Genomic DNA, 16,740 nt, shown 5'->3' with positions numbered 1-16,740 from the left:
ACCGCTATAATTCTTTTTTTTAAATTGCAGACAGTTATGAAATTCTTGGTGTACTATGCTGGTGATCTCGCCAATGTTTTCTTTATCATCACAGTGGGAACAGGTCTTTATTGGCTTATTTTCTTCAAAGTGAGTGAGTTTCTGAATTTACCCTAAATACCAATACCTATTTAACTGATAAGCTCTCTTTATAAAGAAAATATTTTTATTTGAGAGCATTTCTGATCAAGAGTATTGAGCTGGGCATGGTCACCCATGCCCATAATCCCAGCACTTTGGGAGGCTGAAGTGGGAGGATTCCTTGAGCCCAAGAGTTCGGTATTAGCCTGGGCAACATAGCAAGACCTCATCTTTACAACATATAAAAAGATTAGATGGATGTGGTGGCACATGCCTGTAGTCCCAGCTTCCTGGAAGGCTAAGAGAGGAAGATTGCCTAAACCCAGACATTCGAGTTTACAATGAGCTATGATCATGCCACTGCATTCCAGCCTGGGTGACAGAGTGAGACCCTACCTCTTAAAAAAAAAAAAAGAAAGTATTGAGCCAGGTGCTAACCTCACCATTCCCTGAGTGTGCTGAGCTTATTGAGTGAATCACTATCTTCCTCTTTTATGCTTTCTAAATTGTGCTTAGTGAAAACCTTGTTCTACTTGAGAGGCTGAGGCCAAAGGATTGCTTGAACCCAGGTTTGAGTCCAGCCTGGACAACATGGTGAGACCCTATCTCTAAAAAAAAAAAAAAACCAAAACAAAATAGCCCACAAAACCCTTGTGTGATCATATTTAACCAAATAATTTTTATCATAGGCACAGACATCTGTCTCTGTTTTGCTACCAATGACAGTTCAAGAAGAACGTTTTGTTACTTATGTGGGATGTGCTTTTGCTCTGAAGGTAAGTTTCAAAAGACAGGTTACCAAATTTAAAAGGCCTGCTAATAAATTAGGAAGTCCTTAAAATTATAATATTTTCTAAAAAATTTTGGTGTAAAATTTACCTTAGTTTTGAAAGAAGGCATAAATTATTTTATTTTACATAGGAAATCTACCTTTATTTATAGCAGATAACTCATTCTGAAAATCTACCTTAAATAATTTTTCAAAGAAGCCATAAATATGTTTGGATTAATTTAAGTTATGGCTAATTTGATAAATATTTCAGTGTATAATTTTGTTCCTTAAAGTCTGATGATATATTCACAATGGGACAAAATGCCTTTAGGCATGAATTTTGTCTCTGTTAATCAAGGATGAAAGATACCATTCTGGATAAAGTGCTGAAATCTTAGAAGTTTTTTTCCCTGTCTCCATATTCCTTTCCTCCTTTCTTCCTATGGTCACCCCTCCCTACCTTCTGTGTCCTCCATCAATGTACAAGAAGCTCTTTACAGGCCTCTTTGGTAGTTCCATCCCATTGTACTATGATTAATTAGGCATCTGCTTTTCCCACTGAACTAGGAGCTCCTTGAGGTGCGGTAGCATCCCATACTTAGATTTTTATCCTTCGTTTGATCAATAATGTATCTACTAGAAAGAATGCCTCAGTTTAAACATTTGCTTCTATAAATGAGAAAGCTGTGTTTCAACAACACATTTTTTAAAAATCAGAAATCTCAATACCAGAGATAGAACAAAAGGCAGTAAGAGCATTCTAAGACTTTAATTAGGACAAACAAATCATAGCTGAAAAATATCTTTATTTACAAAGAAGTCAGATGATCTACAAAGCAAAGTATACTTCTAGAAACCTTGGGAAAGAGAGTCAATTATGCAAGGCCCCTATCTGAGGAGGAACTAGGCTATTTCCTTTTTTTGTATCACTATTTTAAAGTAAGAAAGAGAAAGGGACCATAAATTAATATGTATATGAAAATCCTGTGAATTTGGTGATTCCACATTATTTGATGCGCTTCTAATGATCTCCTAAAGATATTATAACTTCATGTGAATTCACTTGTAAAAATTATATGCCCTTGTGATTATAGTATGTTTCTTAAAGAATCAATATTGGTTCCATAAGCAGGCTTTATGCTGATACTTTTCAGGTGTTTTATTATATGTCATTCTCAGGCACTGCAATTTTTGCATAAACTCATATCCCAGATTACCATAGATATATTCTTTATTGATTGGGAGCGACCTAAAGGAAAGGTTCTTAAAGCTGTTGAAGGTAACTAAAGTAAACATTTGTACCAAAATTCTTTTGCTACCCTTGCAGAAGAGCAAAAAAGGTGAAACTCTTTTACTCATTTTGTCTCCCTGATCAGGTGAGGGTGGTGTACGGAGTGCCACTGTTCCTGTGAGCATATGGAGAACATATTTTGTAGCAAATGAATGGAATGAAATTCAGACTGTGAGAAAAATTAATTCACTCTTACAAGTACTTACTGTCCTCTTCTTTTTGGAGGTATAAACTGTTTTTTGATGTAATTGTATGCAATTTATGGGTACCTCATAAATGTTAAATTAATGTAATTCCAACTAAGTTTTCATGAAAGTGGAAGAGTTTTCGAAAGGTTGAAATATTTTCAAGCCATTAAAAAGGAATGGCTTTTTAAAAATTATGATGAAATACATAACATAAAGTTTCTCATCTTAACTATTTTTAAATGTACAGTTCAGTAGTGTTAAGAACATTCACATTGTCATGTAATGGACCACCATCCATCTCCAGAACTCTTCATCTTGCAAAACTGAAACTCTGTAGCCATTAAACAATTCTGTACCCATTACCTCCTATCCTAAACTCATGGCAACCACCATTCTACTTTCTGTCTCTATGAACTTGACCACTCTAGGTGTAAGGAGTAGCTTTTAAACCTCTGGTTTGTATTAGAATCCCCTCCAAAATCCCCTGGAGTTTTTGTAAAATACCCATGCTTGGCCTCACCCTTAGAGATTATGTACAATTTAGCAGATTGAAGGTGAGCCCAGGTATCTGTATTTTAGAAAAGCCCATTCCCCCATGATCCATATTCTCCCCAGCATTAGAACCACCATTATAAGGTTGATATTTTTCAACAAACTATTATCGAACATCTACTATGGACTGAACAAAACACAACACGCTTATGACATTTGCAGTTATTTCATGTATTTGGTTGGAATTATGACAGGAAGTATTCAGTACTGAATATAAGACTGAACATGGAAACTGTTTCTGTGGGTGATAGGTTTTCCCAGGAATTATTTGCATAATTAAGGTTGGCTATAAATTATTAACTCTTATTATGTATACATTGTGGAATGGCTAAATCAAGCTAAGTAACATACCTCACATACTTATTTTTTTGTGTGGGAGTAGGAGTTTGATAAGCTTTAAAAGGTGTTACATGAAAAAAAGTTTGAAGTCAAGTAAGTTTGGAAACACTGGATTCAATAAAATTATATAGAATCATTTACCATAAAACTCAGAGCCTTTATACTACAAGGGTGGGAGGATGGAGGTGAATTTAATGGACAGACCAAATGTATTTAACCATGACTTCCTATTATCAAAGAATGTGTCCTCCAGAAGACATTTTGAAATATACTGTATATTAAAAATATTTAGTATAGTGCCTGGCACATGTTAAATGCTCATGAAATGTTAGTTGTTAGTTTAACTTATTGGTAGTTTACTGAAGAAAGTTGACTGAAGACAGTTTTATTCTTTTTAACAGAATTTTTTGAGCTTTGTCAGTGTATATGACAAGGTTATCTTTGGCCCTTAATCATATTGAGAAGAATACCAAATGCACTAACTAAATAGCTTGTAATAAATACTTTGTAACAGCCTGGGCAACATGACAAGACCCCATCTCTACAAAAGAAGATTAAAAAAGAAAACCAATTGGTTGCACCTGTAGTCCCAGCTACTCAGGAGGCTGAGAGAGGAGGATCACTTATGCCAGGAGTTTGAGGTTGTAGTCAGCTGTGATCGCACAACTGCACTCCAGCCTGGGGGACAAAGTGAGACCCTGTCAATCAACCAATCAGTCAATCAACACTTTGTAGTTAAAATACTGGATAATAATTATTTTTATCTGAATTTTCTACTGTTTGTACAAACTTGGATATTTTAGTTTTTCAAGGTGAGGAGTAGGGAGGAGGCCTCCATTTTCAGTCTAGAGTTTTCTTTTTCACCTTTTTTTTTTTTTTTTTTGAGACAGAGCCTTACTCTGTCACCCAAGCTGGAGTGTAGCGGTGTGATCGTAGCTCACTGCAGTCTTGAACTCCTGGGCTCAAGCGATCCTCCTATCTCAGTCTATAGGCATGTGCCACCACATCTAGCTAATTTTTAAATTTTTTGTAGAGATGAGGTCTTGCTGTGTTGCCCAGGCTGGTCTTGAACTCCTGGGCTCAAGCAGTCCTCCCACCACAGCCTCCCAAAGTGCTGGGATTGCAGGTGTGAGCCACCACATCTGCCTTAGGGGAGTTTTCTTTATCCTTGTGTGTTTAAATTATTATTATTTTTTTTTTTACTTTTTTTTTACAGGTTGTGGGATTCAAGAACTTAGCATTAATGGACTTATCCTCTAGTCTTTCTAGAAGCCCACGTAGCTACATAGCTCCTGATAGCCGCATTTTGAGATATGCAGTATCTGCTGCTCTTTGGCTAGTCATTGGAATTATACAGGTAATAAGAGATTATACTTTTAAGTGACATTGCCTCTTTGAACTCTACTTATGTACTGATTACTCTCAAATATTGACCATATCCTGATCCTGTAGCAGAAAGAAAGTGACGAGAACAACAATAATAATAACTAACAGCCAGTTCTTACATACCGTGTTACCCTTCAGGCACTGTGCTAATTAACTGCACTTGACCCTTGAACAACATGGGCTTGAACTGCAAGAGTCCCCACTTATATGCAGATTTTTTTCAACAAACGTGGATCAAAAATACAGTATTTGCTGGATGCAAAACCCAAGTATACAGAGGACTGATTTTTCATATACTTGGGTTCTACAGAGCTGACTGCAGGACTCAAGTGCAGGGATTTTGGTATACTCAGGGGTTCTGAAGCCAATCCACTGTATACCAAGGGGTGACTATGACTGCTTTGTACATGTTAATTACTTAATCTTTACTATAGCCCTCAGAGATAGGTTCTGTTAGTATCCTCATTTTACAGATGAGGAAACTGAGGCACAGGCAGGTTAAATAATTGCCTGAAGTCATGAGCTCATAATTGACAGAATGGAATTTGAACCCAGGCAGCCTGATTTCGGAGTTCATGTTCTTGTCAATAGCAGACTTTGAAGGGTCTTTCAGAGTCTGTAACTTTATAGTCATAGGACATACTCCATGTTTAGTTTATCTATAAGTACAGGGACAGATAAGCTATTTCATATTTGGTTGAGTATAACAACAACAACAACAATAACAAAAAAGAAGTGACTGAAATAAAAGAGAACTTTCCTTTCCCATGAAAAAGAAGAGCAAAGGTTAGCAGTATAGAGCTGGAATGGTGGCTCACTGCTGCCATCAGGACCTAGAAGCTTATCCTTCTGCTCTGCCACATGGGACTTCCCTCTCCAAGGTCCCCTCATGGTCCATAATGGCTGATGGAGTTGCAGGAGGTAGTCAGGGGAGATGAGCTCACCTTCTCTTTAAGAGCTTTTTCAGAAGTGCCATTCAGCCTCTTCTTGGCTGAAACTTAGTCACATGGCCACACCTAGCTGCACTGGAATCTTTTAGCTGGGCAATAGTGTGTCCTGCTCAAAGGAGGGATCTGTTACTAAGGAGAAAGGGGAAAGGACCATTTGGACAGCAACTAGCAATCTTGGAAACCACCATCTAACCTCATTCTTTGCTTCTCACTGTACTATCAGTCTGATAGGAAAGCAAGGTGATATTCTAAGATTATTAGTGTCTATTCCTCAAATATCCTTGAGAGTTCCTTTAGCAATCTGTTATAGTTTCTAAATTGTCTAATTTGTCTAAACTCTTCTTAATTCTAATAAGTCAGGCTTTATTGTTCTTTCCTTTTATTTCCCTAAACCCAGCTTCTTCAGCTTTTCAGTAATATCCTTAAATTTTTTTAAACTTTTAAACTTTGAATGTTGCTGTTTTTCATGTCCTTTAAAGGGGTTTAATGTATGTGTACAGAGTGTAGGAAAGCGTTTTTAATAATCAACTGCTATAGATTCATTTCTTTAATTATTCACATATTTTAGTATAATTTATGTACTGGGCACTGTGCTGAGCTAATGGATATGATGTAACAAGAACAAGTTACAGGTTCTGAAATGTGCTATGAAGAAGCAGGGACATGAGATAAGAGAAGGGAGGTAAGGGGAGTGGGGGTTAGGAATGGGGAACAGTAGGGACATCTTTTAAAGATGGGGTTAGGCAATGTTACCTTTCTCTCAAACATACCTAAAAAGGTCTACGATGTGTATTTTTTTATTTATAAATGTCCCTTTCTAGTATTGTTATTAAATCTATCTAAGAAAACATTTGAAACCATTCCATTTGAATGTTGAACACATTGTCTATAGTTGAAATAGAATACTAGATGTATGCCTTTTATGTGTTATTCTGTCAGAAGAAATTAATTTGAAAAGCAGAAAGTTTTCTAATGACTTTTGGAATTTAGGAGATGAACAAAATTACAAAACCAAACGTACATTCTGACTACTAAATTTTTAAAATATTTTTTATTTCTTCCCACATGTTTGTCTTATCTTGTTTTAATGGCACATGAAAATTTTCAAAATTCAAAATAGGCTTCCTTAGTGACTCTTACCACAATTGCAAAATCCTCCTTCCTTTGACAGAAGAATCAGAAATGACAAGTAGGATTTTATTCTTTAGGAACCATTAGAGGCCACTGTGTTCTTGGTTGGAACTTCTTTTTTCTTAAGATACTACACTGTGGCTGTAAAAGAAAATTAAAATCCTAAAAGCTAATAAGCATAAACTTGGCTTAATGTTTCAGATCGTGTTCTTTGCTGTCTTTTATGAGAGATTTATAGAAGATAAAATTCGACAGTTTGTTGATTTATGCACTATGAGTAATGTAAGTACTTCCCGACTTTATCTTGTAACTGTTACTTTTCCCTTTTTAAAGGTCAGGAGTACATTAAGAGAGGCTTTAAAAGTGATTTGGTATGATTGGATTTTTAGTCTAATTTTCCACCAGTTGTTAATTCCAGAGATAATTATAATGAGCTACAAGTTAATACTTACTCCCTTAGTTTTTCTTCTTTATTTGCAGTTTCTTGATTATGAATTTCTTATGCTGCTAAAAAGTTCGTTCAGCCCAGGGCCCCTGAAATTTTTTTGTTTATCAACCCTATTTCTTCTTTTCTTGGAAAATATCTTCAATCTCCTTTCCATCTACTTTAAAAAAAATACCATATTATTCTTTATTACTTTATTATCCTCTTCATATATTTCCCAAGAAGTCAATCTTCATTATTTTGGGAGAAAGGAAGCAATTTTAAGAAAAATTTAATTTTTTAAATTGTTTGAAGATGAGTCGCTAATTGTTCTTTTTTTCTTCTCTTCTTATAGATATCAGTGTTTCTGTTATCCCACAGATGTTTTGGATATTACATTCATGGTAGATCGGTACATGGCCATTCAGATACTAATATGGAAGAAATGAATATGAATCTTAAAAGAGAAGCGGTATGAGTGTATTTTAAACCTTTTTGTTTTTAAGTTGAGAGATGGGTTCTCTTTTCTTAATCCAGAATTTGCAATATTTTTAAAAAATCCTCATTGATTGCTCTTGAAAGTTTCCAGGGTCCCAACTCAGTACCCTGAACATTAATGAAGGGAAAGAATCTAATTTTATCTTGCAGTTCCAGTATGAACTGTATTTCGAAGTAACGAAATAATTCATGAGGGAAAGTTCTTCCTTATAAAAGAAAGTAGAAGGAATTCTAAGTTATAAAATCACCATTTTGTAATGACCAATGGATTAATGAATGTAGGCTTCCATTATCAATGGATGCTAAAACAATTAAGTGAATGTTGATGGAGAACTTTATAATAAGGGATCAGGCTGACATCTGGACACACTGGCTCAATCTTTCTATAAGTAGAAATGAGGAAAACTGACATCATACACTTCATGATACGATGCAGTAGGAGGCATATAACATCACCCATGAAATATTATTGCCTAAGAAAATTGAACCTGAATATAATCAAGCCTTTTGACCTAACCACCAGTTTACAAGCAATACACAGGATAAAGGGACAAATTAAATAGTACCATAGGAAGTAATTGGCCAGATCTAGAGTGTAGGATGCCTCACAGGACAAATGGCTCAGTGCCTCCAAACAAATCCATGGTATAAAAAGAAAAGGAGGGATGTTGGTGGTGGTGGAAGAACTATTACATTGTTGGAGGTTTAAGAAACAAACCCAATACTTTGGATCCTGATTCAGACAAACCAACTATAAAAATAGATCTTTGGGAAAAATCTGAGAGATTTAATAAACTATTAAATAAATGTTAAATTATATTAAGGAATGATTAATTTTGTTAGGTATAAAAATGGCATGGTAGTTATTTTTTTTAAAGTATTAGAGATACATATAAAAGTATTTACAGATGAAATGACATAGTCTGGGGTTTGCTTTAAAATACTCTAAGAAAAAAATGTTGGGAGGATAAATTAAATAAAATTGGTAAAATGTTGGCAATTGTTGAAGCTAGGTGATGAGTGGTTTACTATTCTCTCTACAGTGTACCTTTGAAAACTTTTATAATGAAATTTTAAAAAGAACAAGATACACTTAAGAGGAAAAACTAAGAGGATTTAGTGATTAAGGTGTGACTTGAAAGAATTTGATACATGATGATGGCATCTCAGAGAAGAATTTATTTAATATATTGAACTGTATTACATGGTTATTAGAAATTACCCTGTGATCGAAAAATTAAATGTAAAAAATGAAACCCTAAGAGAACCTAAAAGAGAATATTTCAGATTAGGGGATGACATTCTAAGCATAAAGAATAGAAAGCATCAAAAAGGGAATATTAATTGATCTTACTTTTATCTAGTACATTAATATATCAAAAGATCATAAATAAAAGTTAGCAAATTAAGGTAAAATGCTCATAATAAATATGACAAAGATATCAATAACAATATTGAAAGTCATAAGAAAACTAATAAGAAACCAATAAGAAAACACTAAAAGCTCGTGGAAAAACGACCAGTAGATTTTTTTTTAAATAAACAATGAAACAGAAAAGATAATAAATGTCTAAAAATGTTTTAAATCATAATCAAAAAACTGAATATAAAAATACTGGTTTTCTCCTCTTCAAATTAGCCATCTTTTTAAAAGAAAAGTGAATACTTACTAGCATCAAGGACATAGTGAAATGGGCAACCACAAAACTGTTGGTGGTAAGATAAACTTTTGCAAACCTGGAAAGCATTTGGGCAATATATACCAAGAGATTTTTTTTTTTTTTTTTTTTTCTTCTGGAGACAGGGTCTCACTGTGTTACCCAGGCTTGAGTGAGGTGGCACAGTCATAGCTCACTGCAGCCTTGAACTCCTAGAGGGTCCAAGTGATCCTTCTTCCTCAGTTTCCCAAGTAGCTGGGACTACAGGCACACACCACCATGCCCGGCTAATTTTTACAGTTTTTTTGTAGAGACAGGATCTTGCTATGTTGCCAGACTGGTCTCGAACTCTAGGGCTCAAGCAGTAACACCCTACCACCACCCCTAGCCTCCCAAAGTGCTGGTGTGAGCCACCACACTTGGCCCCAAGAGATTTCTAAGAGTCCATGATCTTTAATTCATTGATTTTATTAATTTAAGTTCAGGAAAAATTAGCAATAAGAACAGCTAATTAAATTCAGGATCTTCATCACAGGTGTTTTTTGTAAGGGAAAAATATATAAAAATTGGAAAATATAAATCAGTTTACATTTGCCAACGAAATATTAAGTAGATGTACAATCATGTTTTATAGGATATTTAATGATGTGAGGAATTGCTCACGATATAATGTTAAGTGAAAAAGAAATCAATGTGATCCCAATTTTATGCTACCCATATGTATATGCCTTGGGAAAAGGACCAGAAAGGAAATTCCTTAAAATATCTGTATCTCTGGATGTTGAGATTATAGACAATTTTTTTCTTTTTAGTACTTCTCTGTATTTTATAAATTGTCTGCAATGGCATGTATGTACTTTTTTAAATTTTAAATTTTTTTATTTTTGAGACAGAGTCTCACTCTGTCACCCTGACTAGAGAGCAGTAGTGTCATTATAGTTCACAGCAACCTCAGACTCCTGGGCTCAAGCAATCCTCCTGCCTCAGCCTGACGAGTACCTGGGACTATAGGCACACACCACCACATCCAGCTAATTTTTTCTATTTTTTGTAGAGACAAGGTCTTGCTCTTGCTCAGGTTGGTCTCAAACTTCTGATCTCAAGCAGTCCTCCTGCCCCAGGCTCCCAAAGTGCTGGATTACAGGAATGAGCCACTGTGCCTAGGTGTGTGTACTTTTTTAATCAAGAAAAAAGTAATTTTTAAAAATAGAGACATTCACTACATGTAATCTTCCTTTAAATCTGTAGAGAGCCAAGTGCATATTGGGTTTGCAGGTTTGGTTTAGACAAAGGAGGAGAATATTTATTAAGCTCTGGAGTAGACAAACAGGCTTCATAGAGGCAGGAGAACTTGAATTAAACCTTTAGGCATCAATCAAATCCAAAAATTTTTACATAGTTGTGGTTGTCAGGAATCAAGTCTTGTCAAGGAGACCTAAAATAGATATCTGGTCCATAACATTAACTCTTCAGTCATGTATCACTACCTTTTTATTGGAATTAATTAAGGAAGCATTTCAAAAATGTTTAGAAGACAAAAAAAGATTATCTACAATTATAAAACTAGTTAATTCCAAGACAAGGCCTTCTGGTATATATTAAGGAGCAATAAAGTTAATAAAAAGCTAAGAATATCCATATATAATGAACTTAGTATGATATATATATATATATTTTATTTTTTTAAGTAGAGCAGAGTAAAGGAGATGATATAATGACCTACAGGGAGTATGAATTAAAATGAAGAAGAAATTAGTAAAATCTAAAGGGGAGTGGGAACATTGGGTAGATAATATTAGCATCTCTGTCTCATATAGTTTCAGTAAATTTCACTTAGTTTCTGAATCTTGTAATGTATGATACCAACTAAAAGAAAAATGCCATATTTTCTTTTTCAGATAGGATATTTTTTATAATTTTGATCTTTATTTAAATTCTTTAACTTTTCAGGAAAATTTGTGTAGCCAGAGAGGTTTGGTACCCAACACGGATGGTCAGACTTTTCAGATTGCAATTTCTAGCCAGATGAGACAACACTATGACAGAATTCATGAGACACTGATGAGGGTTTGTATAAAATACATGTAGTTCAGGTATATTTTGCCGATATTTAATGTTATTTAAATACTAAGAACAGAAGATATGTTGCATTTATTTGTTTCTCCCTTTCACATTAGAAAAGTGGCCCTGCTAGACTATTGACTTCATCAGCAAGTACTTTTGAGCACAGTATAAGAGCGTATCATACCATGAATAAATTTCTTGGCTCTTTCATCGATCATGTATGTATGTCAAGATTTGTATTTAAGCTAAAATCAAATGCAGTTTTTAAAAAGTTAAGTGGAAATGTCAATTATTTCTTCAAGTCAATCAAGGCAGTAGACTTTGAACCCCTCCCTTTTTTTGTCTGTCAAATTTAATACTTAGGAATAATATGTTTTAAAAAAATATTTGTAGCCATTAACAAACTATGGCTTAGGGATAGGGTTAGGTTATGTAAAAGTAAAATGAGATTTTACATGTGTGTTAACGTAATAATAATTCCCTTATGCTATGTCTATGCTGAAATTTTGTTAGCCAGTTACCAAAATAATACTGTATTATTAATTATTGAAATCCTTAGGTTATGCTATGATTATCTTCCTGAAAAGCTTGTTATAAATGGGTTTTCAGTATATCTAGCCCAAAATACTACTATTTAATACTATATAAAATTTAAAACATTTCTAAAGAGAATTTTATTATAAATCCCCGTATAGTAAATTCAGTCTTTTTGCAAAACGTATTTTCTTTATCTTCTATTCATTTTTCATTTTCCCTCCTGCTAATTTTACATTAATTGGAAAGCATTTGTTTCACTGCTATTTTTTGAAATAGTTTTATCTTTTTATATTAGGTTCACAAAGAGATGGACTACTTTATAAAAGATAAGTTGCTTCTTGAAAAAATTCTTGGAATGGAATTTATGGAACCAATGGAAAAAAGCATCTTTTACAATGGTATATTTCAAATGCCTTTGCAAAACTTGATTACTGTTTCCAAGTTTGGGGGGGAAAAAGTGCTGGTGGTTATTTTTTTCTTTGATTTAATAATTTTATATAAAAACAAAAGAAACATACTGAATGCAGTTAACCTCATGGAATTATGGTAGTTTTCTATGTTCCATTTCATGTAGCAGGAAACATATAAAAAAGATTCTACAAGAAAGTTAAAAAAGCTAAATTTCAAAATCAACAGTACACATAGAAGAGATAGTAAAACAAATACTAAAATTCAGATTGGATTGGAATGTTCATTCAATGGCAAACTTATGAAACACTTAAAGAAGAACAACATTTGCAGTTAATATTTAACATCTAACTTTTTATTTTATCCAAGCTCTTAAAAATTACAGATATTTGTGACAGGAATAGTGGTTTCTTATCAATAAAAAGGTAGTATTTATATCACTTCTAGTATGACTGATATGAGTTGGTAAGAATGAGTTGGTAAGAATGGAAATGGTATAAGCAATGTCCTGGACTAAATATGATTTATTCATTTGCATGGTAGATGTTGTGCCTGTCCTAGGATACACAAACCAGTGGTCCCTCCCTCAGGCATCTTGTTTAGTAGCCTGTGGAAGATAGACATGTGAATGAGCAAGTAGGTGGTGCTAGAATGGAAGCCAGGCTTACAGATTATGCTGAGGACAGAAAGGAGGATAGACAATCTAACCAGACACAGGGTGAAGCTAGAAGAGGAAAATGAAGAAATTTGAAGTGGGTAAGTAGCTACTTGTCAAACAGGAAGGTCAAGGGAAAAGAGAGAGGCCAAGATATCCATGTAGAAGGGGATGAGTGGACTCAAAAACAGTGTACAGATTGTACCATGCATTTATGAACCTCATGATTGAAGTCTAGTATGAAGTAGGACACTGTAAGAGTACTAGAAAGATAAAGAGGGCAGAGACAAAATTCTAGGGCCTTGTCTTACACCCTAAGGAGTTTTATTTACTTTATTCTATAGACCAGTTGTTTCCAAAAAATAATTAAAAAATAATTTTTGTCCCACAAGATTATGTAAGTTGATCCATGAAGATGTGAGAAGAAAATAATAAGATGTCTATTTATATATTTGCTATATCATCATTCTTAACCTACATTTTTAAAAATTTATTTTGAGTAGTAATTAATAAAATGTGTCTATTCGGGCATTGCATGCTCAGCATTTTATTCTGATAGGGATACGTGATCAAAACAATTTGGAAACCACTGGATATCATTGAAAAGTGCTAAGCAGATCTGATCTGTAAATTAGAAGATTTACTGTGGCAGTAGGGTACAGGTTGAGTTTAAGAGATGCAAGATTATAGCAATATAACTTAGTCATCATGATTATAGCTTTCAAAGTCTTCTGGTCTTCGATTAAAAAACTTCACTCTACCATTTACTAGCTTTGTGAAGTTGAGAAAGTTGCTTAATCTTTCTAAACTTTAATGCCCTCTCTGTAAAATTATGTATCACCCTCTAAAAGTTTTGTGGAATTACCATGTATAAAGAATCTCGTACAGTACCTGTTATGGCTAGACACCCAGTAAAGGGATATTGTTACTATTTCTAAAAATGCAATCATCTTCTCTTTCTTCTTCGTCCTTTTTCCTTTGTTCTTCCTTCTACTCAATCTTTCTCCCTCCTACTTCTATGTTTTTGCATTTATCTATCTTCATCTTCATCAGGATTTGATGAGACTATAAGCTTAGGCAGTAGCAATGGGGATAAATAAGAAAGGATTGCCAGAGATGTAAAAGGAAAAAAGAGGTAGGGAGAAAGAGTAGTCAAAAATTATCCAGACTTCTGGCTTGTATGACTAAGTGGTTGGTGGTAATGCCTTTTACTGACACACAGAATGCAAATGGAGGACTAGGTTTTGAGGGAGAGGGGAGGAATTTAGTTTTGAATATGTTGTCTCTTGAGTTACCTTTGGGACATCTAGGACTAAATCTTAGGAGAAGGTCAGGACACACAATAAGTTGGGGAGTCACCATATGGAGTCGTTGCTGGAGCAATGTTAGTGGAAGATCATCCAGGAAAACCATGTAAAACAGGTTTGTTTATTTTTTAAATTGTATATACAAGTATGACATACATACAGAAGTATATAATTTGTAAGGATATAACTTACAGGTCAGTGATTTTCACAAACTAAATATGCCCCTATAACTAGCACCCTTGTCAAGAGAGAACATTATTACCAGCACTCCAGACGCCCCCTTGTGTAAAACAGAGGTTCCTAACTGAGGGTCCATAGATGGCTTCAGTGGCTTTCTGGACCACTCTGAAATTATTTGCAAGATTTGTATGTGTACTTTTTTTCCCCCTGGTGAAAGAGTCTATAGCTTTCATTAGAATCTTTTTAAAAGGGCATTCACATCCCAAAAAGGACAAAACCCACTTGTAAAGTGAGCAGAGGTCTTAGAGCAAAACCTTAGAGGACTATTTGAAACAAAAATTCTAGAACACTATGTACTATTCTATGCCTTACTGGGTTTTGTTTTGTTTTGTTTTGTTTTGTTTTTTTAACTTAGAAAGTCTTTCTAAGATTAATTTAGCCTTAGTTATAGAAAGAGAGAAAGGATATTGATTAATAGTTCTTTAAAAGGTATCAACTATAAATTTATACTACTACCAATTACTAACCCTTGATCCTAATGGTAAAACTGCTTTTTTTGAGATTTTATGAGTTCTTTGATTAACCTCTTCTGGCTTAGCAAATCTTAATACTTTTTGTTTATTTTTGTGTAAGCCCTGGAGTATTACAGGGAGTAATAGTTTCTCATATGCTGTTTTTAAATATACAAATTTTATCACCAGAAATTTATCATAGATTTGTTCTACTTTTAAGTTTCTAATATATATGTCATAATTTTTTTTAATAGATGAAAGTTATTCTTTCAGCAGTGTTCTGTATTATGGAAATGAAGCCACTCTTCTTATTTTTGATCTGCTATTCTTCTGTGTTGTGGATTTGGCTTGCCAAAATTTTGTTTTAGCAGCCTTCCTTACATACTTACAGCAAGAGGTAAATTTTTAAAATTTTTCTGGGTTTCTTTTAAACGAAGTATGTAGAAAGTAGGTATTTTTTTTCATAGCAGAGAGTAACAACATCTACTTTCACTAGGAATTTGTAAAGGTTTATAATATAACTAACCCTACCAAAAGAAAAAATAACATTTCAACCAACCACATTCTATACTCTGTCCTTTAGGGTCAATGAAATACTGGGGTCTAGTGGAGGACATAAGTTGCTTGAGAAAACATGAGGGGAATCTGGTAGGAAGACACTTATCTGTCAATCTTCTAGATCCTAAAAGTGAGCAGTAATTAGAGTCCTGTTCACCTTCACCGCCAGATGTTAATGTAACAGAAAAGCAAGCACTGGAGAGCTAGCTCAGGGCTCAGTACCAAAAAGCTCCTTTAGCTCAAAACACTCACACCTCCCCTGGCTGTGTAGATAAAAAACAACTGCATGGATAAGTGTGGAGCCTGAAATGGAGATTTCAAGAAATGGCATATCTGTTCTTCTTAAAATGGTGTTGTTAATATCACCTAAATATTCTCCACTATGTCAAGGAAGTATATATGAGTCAGTAAGATGTAATTTGTTAGTCCTTGATTTATTAGTCTAGAATTATGAACAAATTCTGTCCCTAACAAGTAGATTCTTTTGATGTTTCCGTAGCTTTTAGCATTAGAAGAAAGTTGCCTTTGTAAATATTTAAATGCGTATTCCTGTGAACATGAAAGTGTTTGTATTATTAATTCATAAAAATAAACTCTAAATAGGAACATACACTGCTTTGATATTATGGAAGATGATAATAGTCTTGAAATAATTTTTTGTATCACCATGGAATTCAGATGTCTGATATATGAAAATAAATAGTTGAGAGAATTAGCTGATTTAGATATTTTAATGGTGTGCATATTTAATTTTTTAAATATATGTTTCTTTTCATTCTGAATTGTTTTGATTCTCCAGATTTTTCGATTTATCCGTAATACAGCAGGACAAAAGAATTTGGCATCCAAGACATTGGTGGATCAAAGATTTCTGATTTAATTTATTGACTAGATTCTGAAAGACTCAGTATAATCATGGCAAAAAAATGTCATGGTATCAGGTGGGTTTGCCATATTTTTAAAAACTTGTAATACAAATTATTATTTTTTCTTTTTATCTGCAGAAAGATTTATTTTTATAATTTGCAAATATATAATGTGCTATAATGGAAAATGTTATTTTCCCATTATGTGTGGTATTTAATTCACCAAAATAAATTAGCACTGACAATGAAGCAAAAAAATATCTAAATGTTTCCAACATAACACCTTTAAATGATAATCAAAACAGTCCTCATAATTTATCTCTGTGGATCATTTTATAAGCTGG

At 33.9% G+C, this 16,740-nt stretch overlaps 1 protein-coding gene across 1 annotated transcript in view; it reads left to right on the top strand.

Moving 5' to 3' along the window:
- TMEM67 (transmembrane protein 67) overlaps positions 1-16,410 on the top strand; it is a 48,507-nt gene extending 32,097 nt beyond the window's left edge. Inside the window, exons 17-28 of the mRNA XM_069466225.1 lie at positions 31-129; positions 810-896; positions 2,072-2,171; positions 2,269-2,408; positions 4,479-4,619; positions 6,931-7,011; positions 7,509-7,625; positions 11,260-11,376; positions 11,487-11,591; positions 12,206-12,308; positions 15,227-15,369; positions 16,330-16,410. Coding sequence (XP_069322326.1) covers positions 31-129; positions 810-896; positions 2,072-2,171; positions 2,269-2,408; positions 4,479-4,619; positions 6,931-7,011; positions 7,509-7,625; positions 11,260-11,376; positions 11,487-11,591; positions 12,206-12,308; positions 15,227-15,369; positions 16,330-16,410 — 1,314 coding nt within the window. The remainder of the gene's footprint in view (positions 1-30; positions 130-809; positions 897-2,071; positions 2,172-2,268; positions 2,409-4,478; positions 4,620-6,930; positions 7,012-7,508; positions 7,626-11,259; positions 11,377-11,486; positions 11,592-12,205; positions 12,309-15,226; positions 15,370-16,329) is intronic.
- The last annotated feature ends 330 nt before the right edge of the window (positions 16,411-16,740 follow it).

The sequence above is a fragment of the Eulemur rufifrons genome, chromosome 3 (assembly GCF_041146395.1).
Source record: "Eulemur rufifrons isolate Redbay chromosome 3, OSU_ERuf_1, whole genome shotgun sequence".
NCBI classification, from domain to species: domain Eukaryota; kingdom Metazoa; phylum Chordata; class Mammalia; order Primates; family Lemuridae; genus Eulemur; species Eulemur rufifrons.
The sequence above is the reverse complement of the archived record's forward strand: the minus strand, read 5'-3'. Positions and strand labels throughout refer to the sequence as shown.